Source organism: Dipodomys spectabilis, unplaced genomic scaffold (assembly GCF_019054845.1).
Source record: "Dipodomys spectabilis isolate Male_0828 unplaced genomic scaffold, ASM1905484v1 ptg000080l, whole genome shotgun sequence".
NCBI classification, from domain to species: domain Eukaryota; kingdom Metazoa; phylum Chordata; class Mammalia; order Rodentia; family Heteromyidae; genus Dipodomys; species Dipodomys spectabilis.
Window position 1 is genome coordinate 3,288,792 of NW_024870757.1, and position 11,841 is coordinate 3,300,632.

The window sequence follows — 11,841 nt, forward strand, 5'->3', positions numbered from 1 at the left end:
GGGTGTTAGGACATGTCCCTCTCACAGTGTAAAAACAGCAGGATGGGACAGGGAGTTGCAAAATTGAGATCTGACAGTAAGATGAACGATGTATAGATATCATGCTCACAGTTAATATTTTCTATATAGGGAAAACTTAGCTGAACATTTCTAGCAGACTCTAGCTTAGTTGCTTTTGGCCAGGGCTAGATGATGTCCACTTGGAATCCAATGGTAAGAGGGGAAACAGGGCCCTTGGGGTGCTCCCATTTACAAATTCATGTAAAGAATAGGGAAGTGAGCAACATCTGCCTGACTAGAGCGGGACACAGTGACTAACACAAGTTCTAATAGTATGATGGCTGCCAAGAGCCCTGTACAGCTTAGAAATCCACTTCTCATGAAAACCTCTCACATGCCATGCTGAAAGGAAAGCTCCCCCAAAAGATAAAAGAACAAATGAGGCGAACCTGCAGGCTGATAGTGGACTTCTGAAATGGTTCCTATTTGCTTGGAAGAGGAAACAAAAGTTTCTGCACACACAAGACCTTTCTCAATTTTTTTTTTTTTTTGGAAGCTACTCAAAAGATTTGACAAAAGGATCACCAAGACGGCTGAGGGCATGAGACCTTTCTCCAACATGAACTTTCTGGTGCCGAGAGAGATTGGATTTTCTGCTGTAGGCTTTCCCACAAGGGCAAACATAAGGCTTCTCTCCAGTGTGAACTCTCTGATGGAGAACAAGGCTGGAGTTGCACCTGAAGAGTTTTCTACACTGGCTGCATTCATAGGATCTTGTTCCTGTGTGGACCTTCTTATGTTGGACGAGGTGGTAGCTGCTGACATAGGCTTTCCCACACTCATCACACACATAGGGCCTCGTTCCCGTGTGGACTCTCAGGTGTAGAATGAGGGTAGTCTTGTGACTAAAGCATTTCCCACACTTGTTACACTCATAAGGCTTTGCTCCAGTGTGAATTCTCTGGTGCACCATAAGGTTGGAACTTTGTCTGAATAACTTTCCACACTCACCACACTCATAGGGCCGCTCCCCAGTGTGAATCTTGCGGTGCTTCGCGAGTGTGTTTCTGCTGCTGAAGGCCTTCCCACACTGAGTGCACCCATAAGGCCTTGCTCCTGTGTGAACCTTCTTGTGTTGGATGAGGTGGGAGCTGCAGATGTAGGCTTTCCCACAATCATTGCACACGTAGGGCCTTGCTCCCGTGTGGACTCGCTGGTGTAGAATGAGGGTGGACTTGTGACTAAAGCATTTCCCACACTTGTTGCACTCATAAGGCTTTGCTCCAGTGTGAATTCTCTGGTGCTCAATAAGGTTGGAACTACGTCTGAATAACTTTCCACACTCATGGCACTCATAGGGCCTCTCCCCAGTGTGAATCTTGCGGTGCTTTGAGAGTGTGTCTTTGCGGCTGAAGGCCTTCCCACACTGAGTGCACCGGTAAGGCCTTGCTCCCGTGTGAACTGTCTCGTGCTGAACAAGGGTGTCTTTGCAGCCAAAGGCTTTCCCACACTGGCTGCACACATACAACCTCACTCCCGAGTGGACACTCTGATGTTTAAGGAAGCTGGACTTATGGCTAAAGAATTTCCCACACTCCATGCACTGGTAAGGCCTAGCTCCAGTGTGAATTCTACAGTGCTCGATCAGGTGAGAGCTATGGCTGAAGAATTTCCCACATTCAGCACACTTGTAAGGCCTCTCTCCGGTGTGAAATCTTTGGTGTTGAACAAGCGTGTCTTTACGTCTGAAGGCTTTGCCACACTCACGGCACTCAAAGGGTCTTTCTCCTGTGTGGATTCTCCGGTGCTGAATGAGTAGGTCTTTGCGGCTCACTGTCTTCCCACAATCGCTGCACGTGTAATGTGCTTTTCTAGTGTGACATTTCTGGTGAATCTTTAGGTGAGATGGGCGAGAAAAGGCCTTACCACACTCCTCACACACATGCGGTGTTCTGCCGGGAACTCCCCTGTGACTAGGAGTTGAGTCTTCCTTGAATGCCATTCCACCTGGTAGGCATCTAACGGGCCTCACGGCAGAGCGAGCAGTCTGGCTGTCAAGGAGAACTGAAAACTGCATGGCTCTCTCATCACCTCTGGAAGTGGAAAGTGCCTGTCTGTTACGGTCTTCATGCTGCTGCCCGAGACCGTTTGGGGATGGCTCCACGCAGGCATGCTGTGGGCTCCCTCCACTCTGAGTGGTCAGGTGACTGAGGAGGCTGGAGCTGCTTTGCACGGCCATCCCTGCTTCCCTGCAGGAAAAGGGGGTCCTTACTGTGTGGACCACACAGCTCCTCACCAACCAAGTCCCTGCATGGTCTACACCGAAGGAATTCTCTCCGCAATTTCGCTTCTGGCGCCAGCAGAATCCTTTCCCACCAGGGGCGCAGATAAGCAGTGTGTGCAGGGATGAGTCCTGGTGCTCAGCCAGGCACACAGTGTGCTCCAGCAGGGCCTCCCAGTCCTCACGCAGGCAGGCATTTTGGATCCGCACACCTGGCTCGGGACTCCTGATTGGTGACACTCCTTCCACAGAAACATGTTTCTCAGAAAGGGCCTCACCGGCCTCTGCTTCACACCAGCAACCTAAAAGCAGAGAAATGCTGGTGACAACCTGGTTCCCTTTGGTCGGAAGCCAGCAGTGGTCTCAGCACATAAATAGCTGGCTGAGAGCCAAGGGAGCTGAGGTCAGCGTTAAGAAGAGTCAGCTGTCACTACAGCCTCCACAGAGGGCAGGGCAGAGCAGAGGGAATCCCTTGCACAAGGGTTTTCATAGGGTGTTTGGTGGCAGGTGTAAGTGAGCTTTACATCTGACAGTATTCTCAAAGATTTGAATGTACACAATGCATACTGTGTTCTGACCATTACGAGAAGTGACCTACTATAAGGCAGAGACAGGAAAAATGTCCGGAGGAAGCAAGGAGAGAATGACAGGTGGGTAGTGACAAAAATAGGGTAGAAAGAGCAGTGAGGACCATCATGAACCTTGGTAACAGTATCTTGCTGGACAAAGGGCCAGTTGACAGTCTGATTGGAACAGCTCCAACCTGACACGCTACCTCCACCACTTGGTTCCCATTCAGTGAGCCAGGCCTTCACCAGGCCTCCTTTATACATCAGGGTTTTCCATACCTCTGTAATTTAATCTTTTTTTTTTTTTGGGGGGGGGGGGTTGGTTATGGGGTTTCAACTCTGGGCCTGAGTACTGTCCATCAGTTCTTCAGCTCAAGGCTAGCACTCTACCACTTGAGGTGCCCTTTCTGGTTTTCTGGTGGTTTATTGGACATAAGAGTTTCATGGCCTTTCCTGCCTGGGCTGACTTTGAACTGTGATCCTCGGATCTTAGCCTCCTGAATAGCTGGGATTACAGGTGTGAGCCATTGGCACCCAGCTCTGTGATTTAATATTCAAGTAGTTGTATAAAGGAGTTTTAATTCAATGAATCTGTTTACATAGGATCTTAAAAAGCAAACTATAATGAAACTAAAGTCAGAGACCGAGGCAGCACACATGAGAGAAAACAATTTTTTTCTGGTCAGTCATGGAGCTTGAACTCATGACCTGGGCACTGTCCTTGAGCTTTTTTGCTCAAGGCTAGGGCTCTATTACTTTGAACCACAGTACTACTTCCGGTTTTCTAGTGGTTAATTGGAAATAAGAGTCTCACCCTCCTCCCTCTCCCCACTCCTCTCTCTCTTTCTTGCCTGAACTCTGGGCTTAGGCTCTGTCCCTCAGCTCTTCAGCTAAAGGCTGGAGCTCTACAACTTGAGCCACTTGCGGCTTTTTCTGCTTATGTGGTGCTGAGGAATCAAACCCAGGGCCTCATGCATGCGAGGCAAACACCACCACTGAGCCACCTTCCCAGCCCCCAAGTCTCACACTTTCCAGCTTGGACTATCTCAGCCTCCTGAGTAGCTAGGATTATAGGTGTGAGCTACCAGAGACTGATTAAAAAAACAAAAACAATTGTTGGTCTTGGGGCTTGAACTTGGCCTGGGCGTTGTTCCTCAGCTCTTCAGCCCAAGGCTAGAACTCTACCACTTGAGCCAGAGCACCACCTCCAGTTTTCTAGTGATTAACTGGAGATAAGAGTCTCATGGACTTTCTCGCCTGGGCTGGCTTTGAACTGGGATCTTCAGATCTCAGCCTCCTGAGTAGCTAGGATTACAAGAGTAAGCCACTGACACCTGGTCAAATAAAATATTTTTTTAAGAAAAAGTTGGTCTCTGGTGACTCATGCCTATAAACCTTGATGATCAGGAGGCTGAGATCTGAGAGCCACTGTTCAAAGCTAGCTTGGACAGAAAAGTCTTTGAGATTCTATCTCCAAGTAACCAGCAAAAATGCTGGGTTGGAGGCATGGCTCCAGTGGAGAGCACCAGCTGTGAGCCAAAAAGTAAATCAAGCAAGAGCATGAGGCCCGGAGTGCAAGCTCCAGTACCAACAGTAAGGTCCACTCCTGGATGGCGAGCAGACTCCACCCTCCTCGCAGCAAAGTCTCCACCCAGTACCTGCATTACCTAGGCAACTGGGACACCTGGAAGAGGTCACATCTGCATCCGCTGAGGTCACATCTGAATTTGATGTGGCCACACCTTTCCCCGCCCATACCCTAGATAAGGCCTAGCGCAGGCCCAGGCTCTCTCTCTGTTCATTTCTAGCTTTCTGCTCTCTCTGCCTTTTCTAGCTCTTTTCTCTTTCTTTCCTCTTTCCTTTCCCAGCCACGTGGAGTGCCAACCTTGCCTGGTCCAGCAGGTCTACTGAATAAACCTACCCCTTACCTGAATACCACATGCGTGCTGGTGCTGTTCTTACTCAGATACCTCTTTTTAAAAACCTAACACCAACAACAACAAAAGAACCCCCAAGTCAAATCATGCAGAAAAGTCCTGCGTCTACATTAGGAACTCTAGCTAAGGGCAAACTCAGACTCTGAAAATGATCAGTGAGGGACAGGTGAAGTCGTCAGCAAATAAAAAATGCAGAAAGAGTGTGGTAAAGTTTGGCGGGACTACTCAAGAAGGGCACACAGTCAAATCCCTGGAAAACAGTACCTATTGTGGGAACAGGAAAAGGAAATCAGGCAGAGGTCGGGCTGAACAGGAAGGGATGTCCCCGGGAGACAATCAAACTCCATCAAGGTTGGGCTAGAAGGCTGGTAGATAGCACCCTCAAAATGGCTACCTGTGATTCTTCTCACAACACCTGTGTCCCTCATTAAAGCATGCACTGACAGGCTCATTCACCTGTTCATCCATTCACTTACTCATTTTGGCAGTAATGAGGCTTTGAACTCAGGGCCTCACAATTGCTAAGCATATCCACTATCAATCTAACCATTTATTCAGTCCTTTTTCACACTGTTTTTGTAGTAGGAAGACCCCTACTCAGGCAGGCAAGCCCACCTAGTTGTCCAGAGTGACAGAGCCCACCGCAACAAAGTTGATATTAAAGAAGCAACTTTATTGAGAAGGTTCCTACACTGACCGGCCAGGGCCGCAGCACAGGCTCAGGAGCTGATACTGCGACCCCGAGCGGCCCACGCTTAGGTTTTTAAAGGCAAAAATCACAAGGTGAAGCCTGGTCACGTAGGCGATCAATGAGATTTTCACTCACCCAAAAGATTGCACAGTCATACCAGACCACACGCAGGTGGCCAATGAGGTTACACTTTGTCACATAATGGCTGTTTAAACCAGCCTATCACTTTTGGTTTAAATGACTCACGAATTCAAAGGTAAAGCGGAGCTTAAGGTAAACATACACAAAGGAGTTTAACATAAGCATGTGAAAAAGGTGGAGTTTACAGTAACACGCCAGCACGAGCCAGATTACAGGCTATCTGTTTAATCTGGTCAGTCTTAAACAGAACAATGAAGGTGGGTTAAATTGTTAAGGGGAGGGGGGGACCTAGAGGCATTCTTTTCATTCCAAGAACTGGGCTGGTTGGAGCCAAGGTTTTTGTTTGTTTGTTTTTCCTAAAATCCTTAAAACAAAAACAAAGCCTGTAAAGTAGCTGTCTCAGCTTCTCCTCTCAAGGCCTACTTCATTTTCAACACAGGGTCTGGCTTTATGTCAATGCCAGCTGAGACTACAATTCTTCCTATGTTTCCCTCTCTTTCTGGGCTGATAGGCACACACCATGGTGCCTAGCCACTGACCAAGACCTAGTCTCACAAACTCTTACACCAGGCTGGCTTCTAAACATGAACCCTTGACCTCCATCTTCCAATTAGCTAGGATTACAGGCTTGAGCCACCACCCTTGATGGACTGGCTCATTTCTAAGGAAAAGAATGTGCCAAAAGTGATGAATGTCAATTTCAGGATCAGATGTCACCACAGCTTCTACCCCTGGGTATTATCTCTTCCTCATATGCCTACAAGAAGTCAGACTCCATGATATGAGGAAAGTCCAAAAAGGGTAGCATGATAAGAAACAGAGTCTACTGCCAACAGCCAGCAAGGAAATAGTGGCCCTGCACCATGCTTGTGAGTGGATTCTGGCCCAGACAGGCCACATAGGTTGACAGCCTGCCTGAAGGCTCACAAGAGAGACGGGGCCCACAGCACCCACAAGAGCGCTGAGCAGAGTCCTGAGGCACCAAAACTGAGGTCATGGCTTTTGGTGTTTTAAGCCATTAAATTTGAGGACAGAGACTGGGCACTGGTGGCCCACGCCTGTCATCCTAACTACTCAGTAGGATTGTGGTTCAAAGCCAGCCACTGGGGAAGGAAAGTCCCCAGGACACTCTTATCTAGAAGCAGAGCTGTGACTCAAAGTGGTAGAACATTAGCCTTGAGCAAAAGAGCTGAGGGTCAGTGCCCAGGTCCTGAGTTCAAGCTCCCTGACTGACAACATAAACAAACAAATTTCAGGACAATTTTCAGGCAGCAATAGATCACTAGGTGAGACTTACCAGGTATCGCCGCAAGTGCAAAGATCTCCAGCATCACATCAAAGTACAGGACTTTCTGGGCTTTGTTAAGGAGTTCCCACTCCTCCCTGGAAAAGCTCACAAACACATCCTGGAAGGTCACACAACCCTAGCATGATGGTGAGAGGGATGGTTAGGGCCAGAGGCTACATCTTCCACCCCACAGGCTGTCCACTCACATGCACCAGCCTTCAGTTCTTCTCCTCCTTATACTCAAAAGAACAGAGCAGGAATTGGCACCACTGAAGCCTCTTCTCTTCCTCACGACCCTTTTACCACCGTATCCCGCTCAGAGCTGAACCAGGCAAATGTGCAGAAAATTATGTCTGAACACTTGGTCCGGCAGGAGGCTTCCCCACGCTCTAGCTTCCTGCACTCTTCTAGTCCTCATTTCACAGGCAACAGCAGTGAAGAGGCCTGTCCTGAACTCAAGGCCCTAGACTTAAGTGCAGACAGGACAGAATCCACGAATCCAGGGGCACGGAGATCTCCCTGAGAAATCTGGTCATCCTGCTTAAGAAACCACCAAGTTTCTTCCTTCCCTACCGCCAGACAACCATCCACAGACATCGGGGCTGTGACAGTGGATTGCATCCAGGTCCTAGAGCTACCCTTTTCCTCCATACTGCAGCCGCCCAGCCCCGAGTCTCAGCCCCCCCCCCAACCCGCCCGGGCTCCCAGACCACCATTCTGGGCCGGACTCCGGCCGTCTACACGGTCTCTAGGGTCTAGAGACCCGAGGTTCCCGGAGCCTCCAACTCGGTGTCCAGGTTTCGTGCTCGTCTTCACTGGCCCGGCCACCCCCACATGCAGAAAGCACCGCTATTCACCTGGACCGTGTCCATGGGTGGAGACCCTGGGCAGCGCTCAGCGTCCGCCGCGCCGGGCATGTCGGGGGGACAGAGGACGAGTCGCCGGGACGGAGCCCGGGGCGCCAGGCCGCCCTCCGCGCCCTCTCCCCTGAGGCCCCAGCTCGCCCCCGCTCGCTAGAGGACGCCCGGCCGGGAAGCACACGAGTTCGCAGGCACTTCCGGCTCCGGACTAAGGCGTCAGAAGGCCGGCGACGGAAGTCTCGCCCCGGGCGCGCGGAGCCCGGCGGACACTGGACTGGGGCGGCTCCTCCAGGGCGGGCAGCTGCTGCGGGATGAGCGGGGAGGGGCTCCCCGTGCGGGAGCCGCGTCCAGGGCCCCGCGGCCGGTCAGGGCGGTGTCAAGGGAACGAAGGCGGCGGACCCCGAAATGAACGGCAGGAGCAGCGCCAGGGGCGGCGAGCCCCTCGGGCGGGCCCCGTGGCACCGCGACCCGGCTGTCATGTCACCCTGGTACCCAGCCACAGACTACTCCCAGCCTATCGACACCACGCGGCTCTATCCTGCACGACCATGAAGAACAACCGCCGGTCATCTGTAGTAACGTGGAGGCGCCTGTGCCTCAGGCTTGAAATCCTGGCTACCTCTGGAGGCCGAGACCTGAGGATCACGCTTGGAAGCCAGCCCAGGCAGGAAAGTCCGTAAGACTCTCTTCTCCAATAAATGAGAAAAAGCCAGAAGTGGTGCCATGGCTCAGGTGCTTTTTTTCTTTTCTTTTTTTTTGACTTGAGCAGAAAGAAGCTCAGGGACAGCGCCCAGGCCCAGGGTTCAAGCCCCAGGCCTGGCAAAAAAAAAAATGAAAAATAAGCCCAACACAGATAAATGCCACACATTTTTTCTCAGGGAATCTGGATATTAAAAACATCAAAAAGGGGCTGGGAAGGTGGCTCAGTGGTAGCATGCTTGCATGCATGAGGCCCTGGGCTTGATTCCTCAGCACCACATAAGCAGGGAAAAAAAGCCGGAAGTGGTGCTGTGGCTCAAGTGGTAGCGCACTAGCCTTGAGCTGAAGAGCTGAGGGACAGCGCCCAGGCCCAGAGTTCAGGACCCATGACCAGACCCCCCCCCCAAAAAAAAAAAATCAAAAAATGAAAGCTGGATCTCTAAATTGAGTGGAGAGCAAGTAGATACAGATTGCCATCATATTATCCAGTAATAAGTCAGAGCAAAGGCACAGAGCATGAAGATAACATGCAGGTCAGGTCCCTGCTCACTATCCATCCAAAAGAGACAAAACAAACTGTCCATTTAGCTGAGACTGTTCATTTGTGAAACGGGCAAATAAACAGAGCTTTTGCTTGTAACAAACATTAAAAAAAATTCTGTGAACATTTAAGTTTTTGAAAAGCAAAGTACCCCATCCCCAAGCACTGGAGACAGAGACCAGATTTCTACCAAGGAGAGGCCATCTGTGGGCTGGAGTCTGAATGCAAGGTGGGCTGGGTTCATACCAGATCAGGTTCCCCTAGGTCTCACTCAGCATGTTTCTGTAGACCGCTTCAGCTAGTGGGGACGACTGCACCCACTGCTTCCAAGTGAAAAACACAAATCTGTGAGAGTAAGTCTGCACACACTTTATTGTGGTATACTATTGTCTTTACACAGGGAGGGCCTCAGACTTGCTGTTAGGCAGATACTCCACTTAAGCCTTTATTTTTTTTTCAGGCAAGGTATTGAATTTTAATCTGGGGGGGGCTGGGAAGGTGGCTCAGTAGTAGAGTGCTTGCCTTGCATTCATGAGGCCCTGGGTTCGATTCCTCAGCACCACATAAGCAAAAAGAAAAAAAAGCTGGAAGTGGCGCTGTGGCTCAAGTGGTAGAGAGCTAGCCTTGAGCTGAAGACATGAGGGACAGCACTGCCCAGGCCCAGAGTTCAGGCCCCATGACCGGACCCCCCCCCCCCAAAAAAAAGAATTTTAACCTGGGGCTAGCCTCAGTCAACATATGCCTGTCTCACAGCTGAAATGACAGGTGCATACCACCATACCCGTCCTGAATGAGATGGGGATCTTGCTCACAAAAAACCTGGGCTGACTCCTAATCTTTACTTCTCGAATAGCTGTGATTACAGGTGTGCACCATACAATTCCCAGACTCTATAAACATTACAAGTTCAAATAAACTCATCAGAAATAGTGGTGAGCAGAAGGAATAGACATTAGTACTAAAAGAAGAGATCTGCCCTCCCCGAATCCTGCACCACACAAAAACAGCCTTCAGGAAAGAAACATAAAGGTGCTTCTAGAAGAAAAAGAATGATATGGCTATACCAATGGCAGACCTTTCACAAGTGGAAAGGCATTACTCCCAGTGAAGGATACATTTGGGTTTAGAAGGCGTGAACTTCAGCTGGGTGCCAGTGGCTCATGCCTGTAATCCTAGCTACACAGGAGGCTGAAATCTGAGGATGGTGGTTCAAAGCCAGCATGGGCAGTAAAGTCTCCCATGAGACTCTTATCTCTAATTAACCATTCCAAAACTGGAAGTGGTGCTGTGGCTCAGAGTGGTAGAGCGCTAGTCTTGAGCAAAAAGAGCTCAAGAATAGCACCCAAGCCCTGAGTTCAAGCTGCAGGACCAATGGAAAAAGAAAAAGGAAAAAGCCTAAAAGCAATAATCTATAAACATCCACCTCAAGAAATTACTCAGAACCAGATACTAAGCAAATAAAACACAGGTTATAATGTACTTCAGAGAAATCAGTGAAATTGGAAGTAGAGAAAAAACAAAAACGCTATTACAAAGTGCTGATTAATTGATATGACCAAGAAAAATGGATACAGGTCTAAGATTACAAAGATCAGAGATGAATGGATAAACTTCTGTTATTAGGAATGAAGCAGCACACAGTATAGATCCTGCTATTATCCAAAGGATAATAAGGGAATACACTTCAAACAAATTAGAAGTTTGCATAAAACCATAAAAGTTCATTCAATATGAAACACACAATAGTTCTCTATGTTTAAATAAAATAAATACACAATTAAACATCTTCCAGCCCCATGTGCTTCACTGGAGAATGCTACCAACATTATAAGAACAAATACGCATGAGGAGAAAAGCACCCTGCCCAACTGGCAGGAGAGGGCACTAGTATTGCCTCAGAAATAATTTGACACCAATGGGGTCCCTAAAAAGAAAAAGCTGCATATTATTATTTTCACTCACATAGTTAGGGGAGTCTCAATAAAAGAGTAGCAAATGGAATAACCTAATGCACAAACATAACCATACTCCATGACCAAATGGGGATTATTCAAGAATGCAAGTCTTGTTCAATATTAAGAACCTAGAATAGTGTACCATACCGACGGTCTATGGTAGAAATACATCATGATCACAACCGATCACAAGCATCTGACAAATTTCAACAGGTAGAGCAGTAGCCTTGAGTAAAACAGCCCAAGAGGCAGTGCCCAGGCCCTGGGTTCAAGTCCCACAACCAACCAAAAAAAAAAAAATCAAATATATCTAACAACATACTTAGGAGAAACAACATGGGATACCAGGAAACAAGTAAGGCTAAGTTCTTTCTAGTCCTGCTCACCCCCATGGTGGAAATCCTGCCTGGCTCTGTAACACAAATAAGAAATAAGTGTTATAGACAACACTTCTCTTTAAAATCCTAAGCATTCTCAAAATTTAAAAAAAAAACACTGGAAATGCTGAGTTTAGCAGTTGCAGGATATCAAAACAATAGTTCCAAATATTGTAAATTCAATTTTTTATAAAAACAATGGAAATGTTGAGTGTAGCAGTTGTAGGCTATCAAAACAATAGTCTCAAACATGATAAATTCTATATACTACACCAAATGCCATGTGGACAGTTGCAGCTTGAATATTAATGCCATATATAATTATGAAAGATGACACAGATCTTTTCAAAAATGCTAATCATCACAAGGCCCTGAGTTCAAACCTCAGTACTGCCAAAAAGCATACAGGCCCCATATGTTGTCAACCACAAAATAGTAATAAGTCAAAGAATATTTAAATGGCACACCATATTCATAAACTGAGCCTGGACACAATAAAGAT

General features: G+C 48.2%; 1 protein-coding gene across 2 annotated transcripts; it reads right to left on the reverse strand.

Moving 5' to 3' along the window:
- Positions 1–544: 544 nt before the first annotated feature.
- Positions 545–7,926, reverse strand: Znf304 (zinc finger protein 304). 2 transcript variants are annotated; one of them, XM_042683125.1, is made up of 3 exons: positions 7,765–7,926; positions 6,917–7,043; positions 545–2,583 (listed from the first exon to the last, which is right to left on the reverse strand). In XM_042683125.1, the coding sequence occupies exons 1-3, from the start codon at positions 7,822–7,824 to the stop codon at positions 557–559; spliced, it is 2,214 nt and encodes a 737-aa protein (XP_042539059.1). In that variant the 5' UTR covers positions 7,825–7,926; the 3' UTR covers positions 545–556. The 2 variants fall into 2 exon arrangements, with proteins under 2 accessions (XP_042539059.1, XP_042539060.1); XM_042683126.1 differs by having other exon boundaries at positions 6,917–7,229; positions 7,765–7,842.
- Positions 7,927–11,841: the final 3,915 nt, after the last annotated feature.

Bases quoted from the DNA above. Each gene is read 5' to 3' on its own strand.
- Znf304 (XM_042683125.1), bottom strand. From the start codon at position 7,824: ATGCCCGGCGCGGCGGACGCTGAGCGCTGCCCAGGGTCTCCACCCATG. The intron at 7,044-7,764 runs GTGAATAGCGGT...CCATCATGCTAG, and splicing joins CACCCATGGACACGGTCCAG to GGTTGTGTGACCTTCCAGGA. The intron at 2,584-6,916 runs GTAAGTCTCACC...CTCTGCTTTTAG, and splicing joins TGCACTTGCGGCGATACCTG to GTTGCTGGTGTGAAGCAGAG.